The sequence below is a fragment of the Amphibalanus amphitrite genome, unplaced genomic scaffold, assembly GCF_019059575.1.
Source record: "Amphibalanus amphitrite isolate SeventyFive unplaced genomic scaffold, NRLGWU_Aamphi_draft 000025F_arrow, whole genome shotgun sequence".
In the NCBI taxonomy this organism is placed as follows: Eukaryota; Metazoa; Arthropoda; class Thecostraca; order Balanomorpha; family Balanidae; genus Amphibalanus; species Amphibalanus amphitrite.
Genome location: NW_024881521.1, coordinates 1,035,398 through 1,052,303, shown reverse-complemented (window position 1 = coordinate 1,052,303; position 16,906 = coordinate 1,035,398). Strand labels below are relative to the sequence as shown.

The window sequence follows — 16,906 nt, the reverse complement described above, 5'->3', positions numbered from 1 at the left end:
GCCGGTTGTCTGATGTATCTGCGGACGCTGGTAACCCTAATCAGCCGGCGGCGCCGGGGTGCTGCGTGCGCTGATGGTGGCTGCCGGGCTGTTCCTGCCGCCCGGCTCCAGGGCGTCTCCCTCGTCCTCGTCCCGTGCCTCTGTACCGGCCAGGTCCAGCTGGGCGGCCACCTGGCGCATCAGGTGGTGCACCGAGTCGAGCACGGTGGTCGCCTCCTTGAGCCGCTGCTTCAGCTTGGCGAGATCCTCCTGCTGGCGGTACTCGTCGTCCTCCACGGCCGCCTCCAGGTGGTCTGGAAGAGGACACGGTGAATATACATTGCAAAGGTTGAAAGTTAGTTTTGGCTTTGAACAGACTCCGGTGACTCCAGGAAAGCGACAGACGATATGAAGGAATGGCACAGTTCTACATAAAGAATCAGACTGGGACTAAATTCAAGACCGCTCGAGATTGTAGTTAAGTATCCAATAGCGCTGGAGTAACAATCTAACCACTAAGATCTTATTTGCTGAGATTTAAACTATGCGACTCGACACTCTGCATGAAGCGTCTAGCTTAAGGTCTCTGCGTCTCACCGAAGGTGCCGGTGTTGACGGTGTCGTGGCTAGGCGTCAGCAGCTCCATCACAAAGTGGAACACCTTGTGGCACGCAGAGAGCGGCCCGCCGCGGCTAGCCACCGCCAATGTGACGTTCGGGTACTCCACCATCTGTGTGCGCCGCACGCGCGCCAGGAACGCGTCCGGTAGCTTCCTCTCCAGCGCCGTGTGAAGGTCCACCTGGTGGGGTCGGTAAGATCACGGGTCAGTTGCGTGGTTATTTGGTCACGTGGGTCATATTGAGGGGAAGAGAAGGAGTCGTTTATCTTGAAGCGGCAATGGTCATCAGAAAGATACAATGGCAGTGTCCTGTGTCCATTATCAAATTCGACAGTTTATAAGTATTCATGCTTACCTGCATACCTGCATGCTCGCCATGCTTACCTGCATTGCGAGCCGTTTGAGTGCGGCGTTTTTGCGGACCGTCTCGATGTCCCCGACGGCCAGACCGACCAACAGGTTCATCAGCAGGATGGGCATCATCACCATAAACACGATGACTAGCAGGAAGGCCGTGTTGGCGAACGGCAGGAACCGACGGCCCAGAACCCTGCCGAGAACAGCGAGCGATGTTAGCGGTGGCCGAACTGTGGCGACTTCGATCCCCGAGTATCGCGTGATTGGGGGAGCAATACCGATCCATCGGCAATTTCCGATCCGCTTGGTGATGTGGTATCTACTTTTAGCCTTTATCGCAACACGAATCAGCACTTAGTTTCTAAGTTATGTATATTATCCCGTAACTATGTCGTTGCCGGTCGTGAAAATAGCGTTATCGTTTTACGCAGAGAGCGAATTTTCAGACATGGAGCACAAATCGCGGCGGCTGGAAACTGGTGATATGCGGCACAGCATGATTCAGGCGCCCGCTTAGCGAGACATCTAGTGGATGAGTTGGAACTATCCGTTGCGCACAGGATATACGGGAATCGGAGGTATCAGCTTATAAAAGCGACGGGAATCGGACTGTGATTATTGAAAGACATTGGCACGTCAGCTTGAGGGATCAAATAGCTGATGCTTTTTATAAGGACAGTGAGTTGGACGGATTATTTCATAAATATGCAAGATATTACAACAAAAATTACCCGACGTTTCGTTTATTTTAACTTTTTCAAGGGTAATGACCCAGTTGGACGGATGATTTAAATTTGTGTTCGAACGTATTGATTGCACTAGCTACCAAAGTCTAGGAAGCAGCCTATCAGACACACCATAGGTTTAATGAAGCCGTATACGCTAAAAATAAAAATAAACGGAAGAAGGGTACTTGAATAAACCCGTATCGGAATAAATACAACTCAGACCCCGCCCCGAGTCCGAATCTGGCCGGCCCCTATCGGTCTACTAACGTGGGCGAGGCTCGCGCCCCGCGGCGCCCGGTGCCTGTGTTGGCGGTATGGGTCGGCATTGTGGTGCTGAAGGTCCCGTTCTGCGGCTCTGCCAGCCACGGGTATACGTAGACGGAGAGAAAGTCGATCTCGCCCAGCATCATGTTGAAGGTGCGAGACAGCGCCACGGGCACGCTGCTGAACTCCGGGTGGTTGCCCTGAAACAATGGAAAGGGAGGCGGAGGACGGTATATCAGTGCTGAACAAACGACGGTATCAGTGTGTACTAAGACTGCTGACATTTTTTATTGTGATTTATTTAAAAAAGGGCATTGCAGTGAGTAATACGAATATGAAGAAGAAAACAATTCTTTCTCGCGAGTGAGTAAGACTTCAACTTTCAAGTATGATTTGTGTTCAGCGTATCGAGACGATAAATGATCAGTGAAGACAAGTGTAAATAAATGGTTGGACGCTCACCTGAGACATGAGTATGTAGAAGGCGAGTCCAAATGCGATGATGAGGACGGAAAAGATGACGAGAACCCGCAGCAGCGTCTTCTGAATCTCCACAAACATCACGACGTATATGCCCACCGACTCGAAACTGGAAACGAAACGAACGTTCGTCAGTTCTCGTTGCGCAAAAACAGACTTAAAAAATGCGTAGTGTAGAAGTGGAACCGATAATCTCACCCCACCCTACGTAAAACGGATCAGCTCAACAACTCAGGTAGTTTCACGGATGAGCTCACCTTCTCAGGTAGAGGAGCATGTTGAACCAGGCGAGGAACACGGCGATGGCTCACCTTCTCAGGTAGAGGAGCATGTTGAACCAGGCGAGGAACACGGCGATGGCTCACCTTCTCAGGTAGAGGAGCATGTTGAACCAGGCGAGGAACACGGCGATGGCGGCGGCGATGACGTACACGTGGTGTACGACGGGGTGGAAGACGGGAGTGACGCTGAACAGGGCCGACATGTACAGCGACAGCTCCAGGTAGTTCTCAAAGTCTGAACGACAACGGACGCAGCGGGCAGGTCACACCCTGTGCTTCATTCGAATGAGAGCGTTCGGGAATTTGGGATATGGTCGCCAACGACGCCAAGTAAACATACAGTCGCTTATAAACGACCATGCATTGGCCCGTTTGATCGTTTCGTGTCATTAGAATATTTCTCGTCGTCAGCTGATCTCAGAACATTATAGGATGCCATTTTAGCATAGTTCAAAGCAAGCACTGTGTTTGAGAATGTTACTATATGTATTTTGAAAATGATTGCTTAATGCTTACCGATGAGAAAGGCCCAGCCTTGGTTCCACATTTGCATCATTTTCTTTAGCACGTTCAGGACTCCAAAAATTATAACAGCGATCATTGTTATTTGCTCCGTAATCGATGACCCGTTTGTCACCCAATCCTGAAAGAAGCGGTAGCATTATCGCGCCGATTAACTTCATTTGCAGCAGGTATAAAGGGCAAATTAATCAGTACAATGCAGGCTTCACGATACCCTATTTTACATGTTAACACATGCACACGATGGAAATTCGACATGTACATTCTGGCTTTTGAGTAAAAGGACTTTCTGAATGAAATCCATTCGTTTCTTCTCGTTCCTTTTACGCTTGATTTGCAGAACCTAACACTGAGAAGTTTTGGCGGCCCACGTGTTATTTTCTACAGCCCAGCTCTGAAGAGTTCACATAGCCCACCTTTGAAGTTATTTCATTCTACTTCTGAGGAGTTCTATGAGTCCACCTTTGAGTTCTATCAGCCCACCTCTGAGGAGTTTTCGCAGCCCTGCTGTAGGCCGTCCGACTCCTCCCAGCTGACATATCCGTCCGTCTGCAGCAGCGCTGGACAGTGCTGCACCAGACGCAGCAGGTGCACCCCGTGCGCCGTCACCAGGGCCACAAACACTGCGTACAGCAGCATCGACAACATGTGGCAGATCCGGCCGTACGCCTGCCACTTCATGGCCAGGTACTTTTGCGTCAGCGGGTGCATCAGCAGCTCTATGCGGCCGTGACGCACCATGTGCTGCAGCAGAGGGACGGGGTCGGTCGGGGCCGTCACCGCAAGAAAAATTATTTGCGTCGATGTGATAGAAAATTACAATTGGACATTTAACCCTATTAGTGGCAGGCTCCTGGCTACCCCATATTAGTGGCAGGGGGGGGGCTGTTTACGACCCCCCCTTGATATCTCGAGATCTAACGGGCCGATTTTCAAAATTCAAACGGCATTCGATGTGGCTCAACGAGATCTACATTTCTAAAAAAAGTAAAATTAAAAAATGTCAATAGGGGGGTAGAGGGGGGTAAAAACGGGCAAATTGCAGATACATTTTAGACTGTTTATCACGGCCAGGTTTCTGAACCAATCTTAACGCAACTTTTGCCGATCGATAGAAAATGAACCAGGAATTCACATGGATCCTAAAAATATGCATTTTCAAAAATCATAGGCGGATACAGATCATTGAGATTGGGGGTACACAAAAAGTATAGTAAATAAGGTTTTTGTTGGTACTGTTTCTAAAAAGGGTGGCAATGGTCTTGTTATGTTACAATTTTCTTATGAGAGAACGACTAAAAATGTATTGGTCATGCATAGGCGGTGTCAGGGCACCTATGTTGGGAGGTAAAAAATAACCCCCCTTTTTGGACGCCTGGATCCGCCTATTATAGCAAAAACGTGTCAAAAGAGGATGCACAATAACTTTGTATATGTTATCACATGATACCTTTCATTCACTGTTCGTAAAACTGGTGCAGCATCGTGATCTTCGCCCAAATGACTCGCTTCACGAATAGGACCCCCCAATTCTCAGTGCTCTGGAGCCGCCCCTGGTAAAGTTATGAACTTGAAATTTTCAGGGAATGTGCCCAATTTAGTTTTAGGAAAAGTCAGAAAATTTCAGCATCGTAGCTTCAGCGGTTTCGGAGGTATTCCCGAAAAACCTGAGGGGTGGATAAAAACAACCCCCCCCCCCCCTGCCACTAATAGGGTTAAAGGCCGAGTGGGATTGAAAGTTTGATTGGCGCCAATAGGTAACTATTGGTAAATTTTTATCGACGTCGGTCCCATGCGAGATCATGTTTGTCAATTAAATATTACGCATGATTTTGCTATAGAAATAACGTTTCGGCACTGGTCTGAATGACAATATTTTCAGTCCCGTTTTCACACAGTCGGAGAAAATAGCTACATGTTACATAGCTACATTTGTATATTTCATGTTTAGTGTTGCGCTGCAAAATAGCGTGACAGCATGTACCTATGCTCTGCCTCTGACATGCTTTTACACTGCCGGGTGCTTACGTTGACTGCAGTGAGTGGCCGAGGCTTCCACCTGTTATCCCCGCGGGATTTTCGGATGGCCGTCACCTGCCTGTCGTTCGGCTCAAACAAGCTCAGGTCGTATGTTATCTGGTGGAAAATGACAAAGGGGGAGAGGGAGATATGTTGATTAAATTACCGTCCGAATAATGCCTTGCTGAATCGCGTGACTGGCTCGTATAGCACGCGGCTCGAACGTTCCAGAAAATCCAGCTAGGCGATCAGACATTAAACGGTCGTCCATTGCCCATATTGTCGGGCCTCGTAATAGGTAATCGACAACGTTTTGACATTGAATTGAATTTCTGGGATTGCTAACTGCCGAGCGGGATTGTAAGGCCACTAATGCGGTGCGGATCATTGGGTTCCGCGAAATTGAATGGTGGTCAATTTTCGAGACACACGCGATGGTCAGACGTATTATGTGACATTGTCTGCCTTTGTGTAAAATGGTATTGTTATAGGCATATTCTATAGCGCATCGATACGCTTACTGAAACAAATTATTCACATTATAAAGTAGGCACTATAGAGCTGACGAGAATTACTTATCGTGTCCAAAAGTAATTGACGAGCATCATGCTCCACTATTCTATTCAATCGCTTTGTGCTTTAGCTATAGCATTCAGCTGTACCGTTATAACATTTTCCCCAAATCACCTCACCGTGAATTTTTCGTCATTTCGTTTGCAGTTGGAGAAGACGATGTGCTTGTCCATGATGGTCTTCATGATGTTGGGCATGACGTCGATCAGGGCGGCCACGATGTATTTGTTCTTACCCTGTGTGTCGGCCAGTAGCGCGGTGCTGCCGGCACAAGGACCGGGTGCAGGACTGTTAAAACGGGCCTCCGGGGTATAAGTAGAACCAATTATGTTTATTTGAGTGGTGACAATGAACCTGACCATTGCTTTTATTGTAACGGTGTAATTACGTGAACGGCATTCCGTTATATTTTGATGGTCTGCATTTTAGACTCGGTGCCTAATGAATTAAAATATTTGCAATTGGTAATTAGCTAAATGACGGAATGTTTCGCTAATTGCATCGACGGCGGACATTTAATAATGGTTTACTGACACGGTAATATTCAGGTGTATTTTTTTTACGTAACATCAAAACGTCTAAAAACGACACAATCATTGTATAAGCCCTTAATGGCGCTCCGTAATATTGATTGCAACTGTTAGATACCTACTCGTACGTTTATGGGCGCAAATTGACCTTGTAGTCGGTGCGCCCCAAAGCCCCAATAAACAAACAAATATTCGTACGTTACCTCGCAGTGGGGGTGGTGAGCAGCACCCTCGCCGTCTCGGTCAGCTTGTGTTTGATGCAGATGTCCAGTGCCGTGTATCCGGACCCGTTGGCCGCTATCTCACACCCCATGGAGAGCAGAAGGCCGGCCGCTGAGGGACGGTTGGCCAGGCAGGCCAGGTGCAGCGCGGTGTTCTGAGGGACGCGGTGATGGGAGTCAGATGTGAGGTCAGGCCTGGGGTATGTGATCTGATGGGATACTGCTCTGAGATGGGACTCGGATCAGCTCCGTACGTGAGATAACGATATATGTAGACGGGACAGGTCTGATCAGATGCCTTCACTTTCATTTCTCACAAAGGTGTATCAGTGACCATCAACATTCTAATCATTATTTACGCTCAAAATCAAGGTGCGCACACGAGCTGTACAAGCGCCTGGGATCTGTTGCCTGGGGCATGGTCGCTCACCCCTGCCTTGTCGCGCTGGTCGAGCAGCTGACTGTGCGTGCCCAGCAACAGGTTCATCGTCTGCGTAAAGCCGCGCCTCGTGGCCAGGTGCAGGGGTGTCAGACCCTCGAAGTCGCGGTTCAGCAGGGCGCCCTTGCCGATCAGCAGCTGCACTACGCGCAGGTGACCGTTCTGGCTGGCGATGTGCAGGGGTGTGCGACCAGAGCTGTCGATGCCGTTCATGATCTGCTGGCCCTTGGTAGAGCTAAGCAAACACTCGACCGTATAGTAGCGCCCGAATCTGCGGAATACTTATCAGAGTTGCAACCATATTTATACTTTTTTCTAATATTTATCAATAAACACTGAATCGCACATTCCAAATGTGGTTGAAGAAAATGATGAGAATGGACCAGTGTGATAAAGATTCTACCTGAGGTGACCTAGACAAATAGCATGTTACGCTTGTCCAGTCACAACAGGTCACAACATGCCTGCTGCATGTCACCGCCGATCGTGACGGGCGCTAATTCAACTGACACATGTTACGTAACGGCTGGCGCAATGATCCATCTATCTTCCGCCCACTGGGCCAATAACCAGCAAATGGTGCGTGAATGACCCCATTCCGACTATATTTCACATGGTGTTGCACAAATTGGTTCATTTGTGCGGTAAGACCGGTCGCTCAGTCAAGCCCCATCAGCTCGGTTTACAGACAGAGTTGACCGATTGAGCCGATCGTCTGGAGCGGTGGAGGGGGGATAAGTCGGGTTACGTCAGCCCGGTTACAGACGGGGTGGACTGATGGCCCGGTATTCAGGGGGGGGGGAGGGGTCGGGCCACTGACCGGGCCGCGCAGTGGAGCGGACTCTCGTTACTGGCGTTCTTGATATCGGTGCAGGCGCCCTGTTCGATCAGCTCTCTCAGACTGGCCAGGTGGCCGTCCCGAGCGGCGAAATGGAGCGGCGTGTAGCCGCGGCCGTCCTGACGGTTCAGCATGGCCGCCACGGACGCCATGCTCTCCTGTAAATAGACGTGAACATGCCTGTCGCTTGTTCATGTCCGTCACACAAACGCTGCATAATATTATCGGTATAGCTGGCTAAAAAAGTTTGGCGAATTGTTCCTCGATTTAGGAATATATGATGCTTGTTTATCAACATGTTTTTGTTCGAGCTACCTCAACAATGCCTCCAACGATGATAATATCGGCTTATCTATTTTTATCGCCACTCACCAGTTTGCAGTCCATCAGTTGTCCCAGTCTGCCGCCGTTCAGGACGATGTAGTGTACCATGTTCCTGCCCCGTTTGTCGATGGGATCCAGGGCGGACCCGAGGCTCACCAGGGTGGTAACGGCGCTCCACGAGGAGCGAGACGCGGCCAGCAGGAGCGGGGTTCGTTCCTCGCTGTCCACAGCTGACAGGTCCGCACCCTGACAGAGAGGACACGTTGGGGGAGCACGAATAAGCTATACGAAGGAAGTCAGGTCAACAGATCTCTAATAGAGCGCTCCCTAATAGAGTGGACGGGGAAGCACGCACGACAGGCGGGACTGCGCTGGTCGAGGAGGCACGGTAATGGGTGTGTCCCATTCATCCGATAGGCGACAAGGATGATGCAGCAAAATGGAATAAAACTGAATGTAGTGCATGTTTCCGTATAGCACAGAGTTCAACGCGAAGTGAAACAATGCAGAAAACGATAAGAGCAAACAGCGGGGAGCCACAACAGACGGATGAGTGCGACTATAGACTGCGCCGCATTACACGCGTGTCGTGCGGTACAGTATACCTAGCCAGTGGCTAGTCTTCACCGCGCTGCGCTGCACGCTCCTATTTCTGTCGTGCAAGTACTTAGTGTGAACTGTGAATGTATTGCGACCGTTTCTTATACCATTTAAAAATGCCACTGATTGTGAGTGCCACATTATCTGGTGTGGTTGGCCTACCTTTGAGTGAAGGAATTCGACCAGCGCGCTGTGGTCAAACTTGGCGGCGCAATGTAGCGGAGTCATGTCGGCGGAGTCCCGCATATCCAGAACGGCCATCGCGTCCTTCGACTGTGACAGAGAAAACGATACGAAATATCAGGTCTTATGCTTGGAGATGTACGAATCGTTCGATCTTTTTTGCCCTCATTTGTTCTCAAAGAAAGGAGCTATCGGCCAGCTAATGATGTGACTGGATTAGATATATTTAATTTTGATTATGATTAAGTCGATCATCATGGCTTTAAACGATTTCGCCCGACTTTTTCGCGTCTCTTCTTCAGAGTTGAAATAATGAAGCCGCACCTGTGTTCGGAGCATGAGCTGGGTGATCTCCATGGATCCCTGGACGCAGGCCAGGTGGACGGGCGTCGAGAGGTCGCTCTGGGTATTGGTGATGTCTGCGCCCCGCTGAAGGCACAGCTCCACCATCTGTGGATAAGAGGAAACACATGAATGGAGGCATTAGACGCATGCCAGCTTTTGCCTGAAATAATGCAAACTGCTGGAGCGAGCATATGATCGTCAACTAAAGATCTAAATAGGGATGTTCTAATCATGATGTTATAAATAGGGAGCACAGCAATCGTCATCCATAGGCATTTTTACTCCCTGAATGGCAATGTACCGGAATCGGATCAATCCGTAGAAAACAAAGCATGGCAAATAATGGCATCTCTGTCAACGGGCACTAAAACTCAACGAGCCTGAGAGATTAACGACTAAAAAACACTAACACACTAACGCTTGCGACCAGTAAAAATAGTCGATTTTCCTCGGAATCGGAATGATACGAATTACGAATGCTGACCTTCACATCTCCGGAGTGGACGGCCAGATGCAGCGGCAGGTTTCCCTCGGAGTCGGGATTCTGCATCAGCGAGCGTCCTGTCCGCGCCGCCCACCGAGTCAGCACCAACATGGTGTCAAAGCTGGCCCGCCGAGCCGCCTCGTGAACCGGGCTGAAGCCGTTCTTACAGAACCGGTCCGGCAGCATCTGGAACTCCTCCAGCTGACCGAAATAGAAAGAAATGATAAATACGGTGTTAACTTATTGTTTTACATTCATAAACATTTTATTTTACTAGAGACATCCGTCACACAAATCTTTAAGAAAATCAAACAGGCGACTATATTCACAAACGACGAAAGCTGCAATGAACGCCTTATTTTTTTCATTTAAGTGTTAAGCGAACAGGATCGATGGCCATTTCAACGTGTCCGGCTCCTTGTTCTAAATCCTGTTTTGCTTCCTCCTTCTCCCCTTGTAACACCGTCTCAGTTCTCACCAGTATTTCGGCGCACTGGGCGTGATTGCGCACGGCCGCCACGTGTAGGGCGTCTCTGCCGTGCTCGGTGAGCTGCTCGGCTCGCACCAGCCGCCGGTGTTGCGCCAGCAGACGCAGTGACTGAGGTCGGTCCAGCCACACCGCCAGGTGGAATGGGGAGCGCAGCGAGGCGTCCAGGCAGTCTGTGGCGGCGCCCCTGCCACACACAGACTCAATGACGTCAGTGGTCCGGACAGTCTGTGACGGCGCCCTTGCCGCACACAGACTCAATGACGTCAGCGGTCCGGACAGTCTGTGACGGCGCCCCTGCCGCACACAGACTCAATGACGTCAGCGGTTCAGACTTCAGACAGTCTGTAACGGCGCCCCTGCCGCATACAGACTAATGACGTCAGTGGTTCAGTCTGTGACGGCGCCCCGGCCGGACACAGACTTATGACGTCAGCGCTTCAGTCTCGCCGTCAGTTGTCTTCAGATCACAGACAGACAAACAGACAGACAGACAGACAGACAGATAACATAACCATTCGTCTAAGAGGATAGGTCCGACTTCCGACAATGCGCTTACGACTAAGATTTATGGTACCCTAAAACGATGATATATTGCACCGAAAAGCGTCAAGGTTATGCAGAGTCAAATATAACTGATGGACTTTCGTTATTTGGTGTCACGATGCGTGAAATGAAGCACGAGATCAGGGCAGTATTTCTTGGCACGCCGCTATAGTGCGCTACGCTGCGCTACAGTATTGGTGCGGCGCTTGCGACGAACTCGCCGTGACCCTTCAGTATTGCGAGCGCCCGAGTTTGTGGATGTTTCCATGAAAACCCAATATACACCGGCCACCGCTACACGTAGCGCGCTGTAGCGCATGTTGAATGTCAAGGCCCCAGCTCAACTAAGCCTAGGGTAACACCAGATAAAACCCCTGGCTTACTTTGGCTGCATCCGGAGTAAACATGCTTGGTTTACTTGGTTTCGATGCAGGCAATGCATGCGGAGCCATTCGCTATGAATCATATTTGTATGTATCATGGAAAGCACTAGGCAGTAGGTAGTTATACATTCGTTATGTTCCAGCACATTTCGTTGACAATAAAAGGCTCGAAATTTCAATCATACCATTCCAGTAGACATTTGATTGCTTCCAGACTGGAGCTCTCAACGGCAGCGTGCAGAGGGGTCTGGCCATCGTTGTCAGTGATGTTGATGTCTGAAACGAAAGACAATCGCAAAAATATAAATTTGCGAACAAAGCTATATGTAATTACGTCATATCGATTACGATCAATCATAAAATTGACCGGTAAAAATTGATGAAAGTAAAACATAATAAGACAGTTTAATGTTACCTCCTCCAGCCAGCACAATGTATTTGATGATCTCGACTTTGTCGGCGGCTGCGGCGTAGTGGGCGCAGGTGCGACCCCGCTGCGCGTCCCTGAACACCAGGCAGCTGGGGTCCTCCGAATGGAGCTCCTGGAACCGCTTCAGATTGCCCGCCGCGGCGCACTGCAGACAATAATGCAGCGCTGGTCAAGTACACTCAGTCGGCTGTGCTACTGCTGTGCGCGCATGGTTGCATCCAAACACCCAGTTTGGAATAAGTCATGTGGCAGTACCTTTCAGCGTAACCAGACCACCTTTCATTGAATGGCATTATTTCCCTAAATAAAGTATTAATGTATTGATTTTATAGTTGTCTTATTATGAGCGAATCATAGATACTCCAACGATCTAAATGTGTTATTTATTTGTTGTCTAGTCATCATAAATGTGTTATACAATGGAACTCGTCGATCATGTTACTGAATAATACGTACTTTACGTTTATGAGTACAATTATATGATGACTTGATACACGTATATGGCAATTGTGTCGTACTTAAGTTATTGCAATGCTTTTAATCGGTCGTGCCTTATAACGTTTTACCGAAATAAAGGGATATGGCAGTTATTCTCCAAAAATTCCCCGAAACTACTGTAAGATGGACGAGACGTCAACCGTCCTGTAATGACTGGCGTGGATTACACAGGCCAGCACGGCGGGCCGAGCCGATGGCGCATACTGTGCCGCATAACAACTAAGTACGGCGGGACAGTATACCCCTCCAGGCAGGCGACTCTCCGCTTGGCCGATTGATGAAATGTGCGGACTTTCGCTGCTCGTCTCGCTTGTCAGAGAAGCTTTCTCTGATTTTTTTTTAATTTTGTGAAGAACCCACAGTAAATTGTGACTTGTGAGGCATTGAAGGCCCCGCAAAGCCCGGAACAACGATGGGAAAATTACGCAGCGAAAATCCGAGTTTTTCCTTATGCCTGTTCGGAACTCCACCCCTGCAGTCCCATTCGATATACTCACCCTAAGGATTCGGTACGGACTCTTGGCCACCAGGCAGAGCTGTTCGGTGCCGTCGGGCGGCGGCGGCGCGACCGGCTGGACGGCGGCGCTCTTGGGGGCGCTCAGGCGGACCCGGGTGCGCCATTTCCTGACCACGGTGGCCACCGAAGGGCTGAGCATAGGCACCGGGACCGGCCCCGGACCCGACTCCAGCTGCTGGTCCGGGCAGGTGTTACAGCAGCGAAACAGACACTCAAGTCGTGTTCCATTGCGAGGACACACCTACAATCATGAACGTTAATGAACGATCACGTCCAAAAGTCAAGCTATAGCTTGACTTTTGGACCGTGGACGCCATTTTTTTACGATATGCAGAAGGAAGATGCAGCGACCAATAAGAATCAAACCTTTTCATTAATAGTTTTAAGGGAGACATTTTTCTTTACATTTTTGTCATGATTTATGTTCATTGATGCGTCAAATAGCTGCTACAATGCATAAAAGTATTCACAAATACGGTAATTTAATCGTCGTTCCACATTTTCACATCAGCAATTGTTGATACATGGCCCGCAGGACCGTTCGCCGTCTCCGGTTTCTGTATGCCCACTCACGCGGCGTTTACTCACGGGAAGCTGTATGGGCTGTGCCCACATGCCATTGGCAGTTGTCCTTTGGACGCTCCCCAGATGCGGCGGCTCGTCTGCCTCCCGACCGCCGCGGGCTACCCTCCTCACGTGACCCGCCAGACGGCCCCAGGGCATGGCTGCCGCGGCCCGGCCTCCGTGGGACGGTAAACTGGGGACCAGGGGGACGACACTGGTTAGGGGTGCTTTGATAAATGCGCTGTTCTAATCTAGTTTATAGAACCTTCATGGTTTATAGAAGAAAAAAAGCATTACCAACAATATAGCTAGACTAGTTGTACACCTACCTACTTCTAAGTTTTTTTATATCAATAGGCCTATGGCCAGGTAAATTTATTGGACCTCTCCAAAATAGTTTAAACGGGAGGAAATCACTCGCATTCTTTAATGACATTATTCAAATCATGACCTTTACCTCGGGTTAAAATTTGTTGTTGACTTCTTAATGTCTAGGCAGCGTTCGCTCGACGCGTCTGAACACCAGAATCACGACACCGGTAAAATGAATGTTATATCAAAGTTATTTTTTTACAATCTTTGCCCTCTGGAGGCCGTTGGCCATAGCCTAAGTTTGAGAACACACCAGCAAAATGACATTAAAAGATCCATCGAATGTTTATCTGTGCGATGCTCTAGCCCCAATTTTGATGTCATAGGCCTTATCTTTCTCTACTTCGTCTACACCTGTCTCACAACCTTTTTAGCTATGTGACTGCATCCGTAAGTGGGCTCTTTGTGCCTGTGGGTGTCTTGGTGATAATAAACAAATAAACAACCTGTTTATTTCCTGCGTTTTTGGAAGCACTTCATCGTCCATTCCATCCTAGGTAATCTTACCGATCGTTTAAATTATTGCCCTTTCTCTATTGAAGTACCTGCCTTCGCCAAACTTGTTGGAACAGTTTACAGTGGCATAGCAGCAGCTTGACATCTGCGTGCCTGGCAACCATCAATTTTCCTCATTTCAGCACGGTTTTCGCTCTCGTCTCTCCACAGAAACCGCTCTCGCCACCGTATCCGATCACATCGTCTCTGCCACCGACCGTCAGGCACCCATCTTTCTCTGTCTCCTTGATCTTTCCAAATGCTTTGATGTCATCGACCATTCAACGTTCCACAAGTGTACAAACTTCAAACATATTCTAACGATCCGGCCTGGTTCTCCTCTTACCTCGGTGACGACACATATACAGTCTGAACAGCTGTCGCGCGAGCAAACCGAGTCCTCTCCGATCCTTACCCAATCCTATCGGCGTGTTCCGAGGATCCTCGTGGGCCTGCTCCTGTTCCAGATTTCTGCCATTGACCTCCCATTTTTCGCACCTGGGGCGCACGTGCTACAATACGTGATGATACCAAAATTTTACTTTCTGGGGAAAAGGACTCCCCTCCTCGCCTCGACCTCGCTGTTGCTATCTCTTAGGTCATTTTACTCATATCATGACCGATCATTTACCATTGAAAGGTATTTTCAAGTCGACCAACCCTGGTGGTCGTCTAACCAGGTGGTTCTGAAATTAACAGAGTACGATTTTGATGTCACTTATGTCCCAGCAAAGTTAAATGTCAAAGCAGATGTCTTGTCTCGTATCAAAATTGATTCACAAACCAAGACAGACTTTCTTGGTCATGTCGCGGCAAATGCCATAGAAAAAGAGAGTCTAGACAAGATAGGGAATTGGGGCCTCCATCGGGAAGTGGGAGGCCATAATTTCCTTCTCCACACTGTCACATGGGACAATTTCCGGATTCATTTGATGTTTGTTAACAAACCAGCTTCTTCATCGTATTCGGCTCTCGTCTTAACTTCGGTGGCTTGGGTCTCATCTCGATTCGGACCCATGAGGACACGATCCGTGACGGTTTAACAGTGAGCCTTCGGCGTCATTTTCGACAAACACCTCACCTGAGACCCTTACGCATCGGCTCTCGTCTAAAAATGCAACGGTATCCTCGCCGACCTGTCCCGCGTGCGTCACCACATCCCTAGTGAACTCCTGCCAACCTAGCGCCTTGGTCCTCTCGCACGTTTGCTACTGTCTACATATAGCAGGCGTCGGAAACGAGTCGGACAAAAATATACAACGTCGGCGAACAGCTATAAACTTTGCGCTGCAGTGCTATATTCGGCCAACGAAAATTCGACGACATATCGGATGTGCGGGAAGAACTCACGGCTGGCCTGCCGCCCGTCAGTTGCACGAAGTCAACTTCTGCCACAAAACTCGCTGCAGAGTACTGAAGACTGTTTCCTATGGAAACCCACCCAGCTCTTTCCTGCGTTCCCGCCCAGCCCACTGGGACACTGATCTGACTCTTCCCGGCGTGAGGACAAAGGCGGGGAGACGGTTTCTCGCCTGCCGCATTGCCCAGCTACACAACTGCCTATACCCCGGCATTATTTCATGAACCTCTCTTAGGTATGTTCTAAACATTCAATCTTTGAGTTGTTGGCCTTTGATGAGGTCTCTTGATCTCACTTTTGACCTGACCTAAAACAAATTTAAATATTTTCATGATTTTACGCCTATTTCAATGCCGCCTATATGTGGAGCGTTTCACTGCTTGGCCGAAGATGAGTGAGAAAGGGGCATCCACGCTCCCCCTCGCCTTGATTTGTCACGAGCTGCACTGCATTGCCCTGGCGCAGGTCAGCTTGGTATCTGAGATGCATTGATTATGAATTAAATGTCTTAAAAGTATATCGCAAATTTAATCCTATTACCTAGATCAAAATCCCCAAACACATTAAAACCAACTAGAAGGGAAATTTACAGTCCCACTTAATTAATTACGTCTAATATCATCACTTTCGCCACCATAACGTCACCTCAGCGACCCCGACTAACTCACCTGGTCCCAGTCGGCGAGTGGAGTCCGAGCGTCCTTCCGGCGGGCTGCCGACACACTGTCTGATCATAAGCGTCCGCACCTCGGCGGGAGAGCCGACCGTGAGCGGTGCGCTAACTGACGGCGCACACGCCGCCCGGCGCCTCATCGGAACGGCCGGCTCCATCGGAACGGCCGGCTCCATCGGAGCGGCCGTCTCCATCGCCCATAGGAACGGCCAGCTCTATCGGACGACCGACTCCATTGGCCCGTCTCCATCGGAACGGCTCGGCTGGATGTGTGATGCCGGTCGTCTGTAGGTGATATGACACTCGTACAGTGGACTGGCTCAGGGGTATGTGTTTAGTTTTACTTCGTTCAGGATCAGACTGCCAATTACGTTGACTTGTCAAGCCGCTCTGATACTTACGAGTATATGGTAATGCTCAAAATGTTGGGCTTTATTGACCCTGGCGTGTTTTCTCGGCATTTAAGCGTATTCGTTTCGCTGATAGACTTATTTACAAATTAAAGTTAAACGTCTAATCTCAGTGTTTCAGTAGTAGTAAACTATCGTTGGTAGCTATACGCTCCAAGGTACCGCAGTACCTACTCCATAAACAAGACGTCCTCCGTGACGGAATTTTTAAGTGGGGATATGCACTGCAGTATATATTATTCACTGCAGGCCTCTCCTCGCGCGTCTCGGACGGGGCTGGCTCGCGGTCGAATAGTTGGTGGGAGAAGTCGCGCGCGACAGTTTGTGGTCAGTGAGTGGAGTAAGAATGCACCTAGCATGTAAGCTAACCGCTTATAAAATCCTG

General features: G+C 49.2%; 1 protein-coding gene across 1 annotated transcript; it reads right to left on the bottom strand.

Moving 5' to 3' along the window:
• Positions 1-36: 36 nt before the first annotated feature.
• Positions 37-13,370, bottom strand: LOC122394616 (transient receptor potential cation channel subfamily A member 1-like). The gene is made up of 23 exons (XM_043391609.1): positions 13,344-13,370; positions 12,628-12,819; positions 11,618-11,777; positions 11,388-11,478; positions 10,265-10,460; positions 9,787-9,987; positions 9,282-9,407; positions 8,937-9,047; positions 8,223-8,420; positions 7,833-8,008; positions 7,004-7,283; positions 6,556-6,728; positions 5,942-6,083; positions 5,259-5,366; positions 3,714-3,974; positions 3,225-3,351; positions 2,793-2,943; positions 2,410-2,536; positions 2,050-2,147; positions 1,260-1,274; positions 983-1,148; positions 577-778; positions 37-293 (listed from the first exon to the last, which is right to left on the bottom strand). Exons 1-23 carry the CDS (start codon positions 13,368-13,370, stop codon positions 37-39), a joined length of 3,585 nt encoding a protein of 1,194 aa, XP_043247544.1.
• Positions 13,371-16,906: the final 3,536 nt, after the last annotated feature.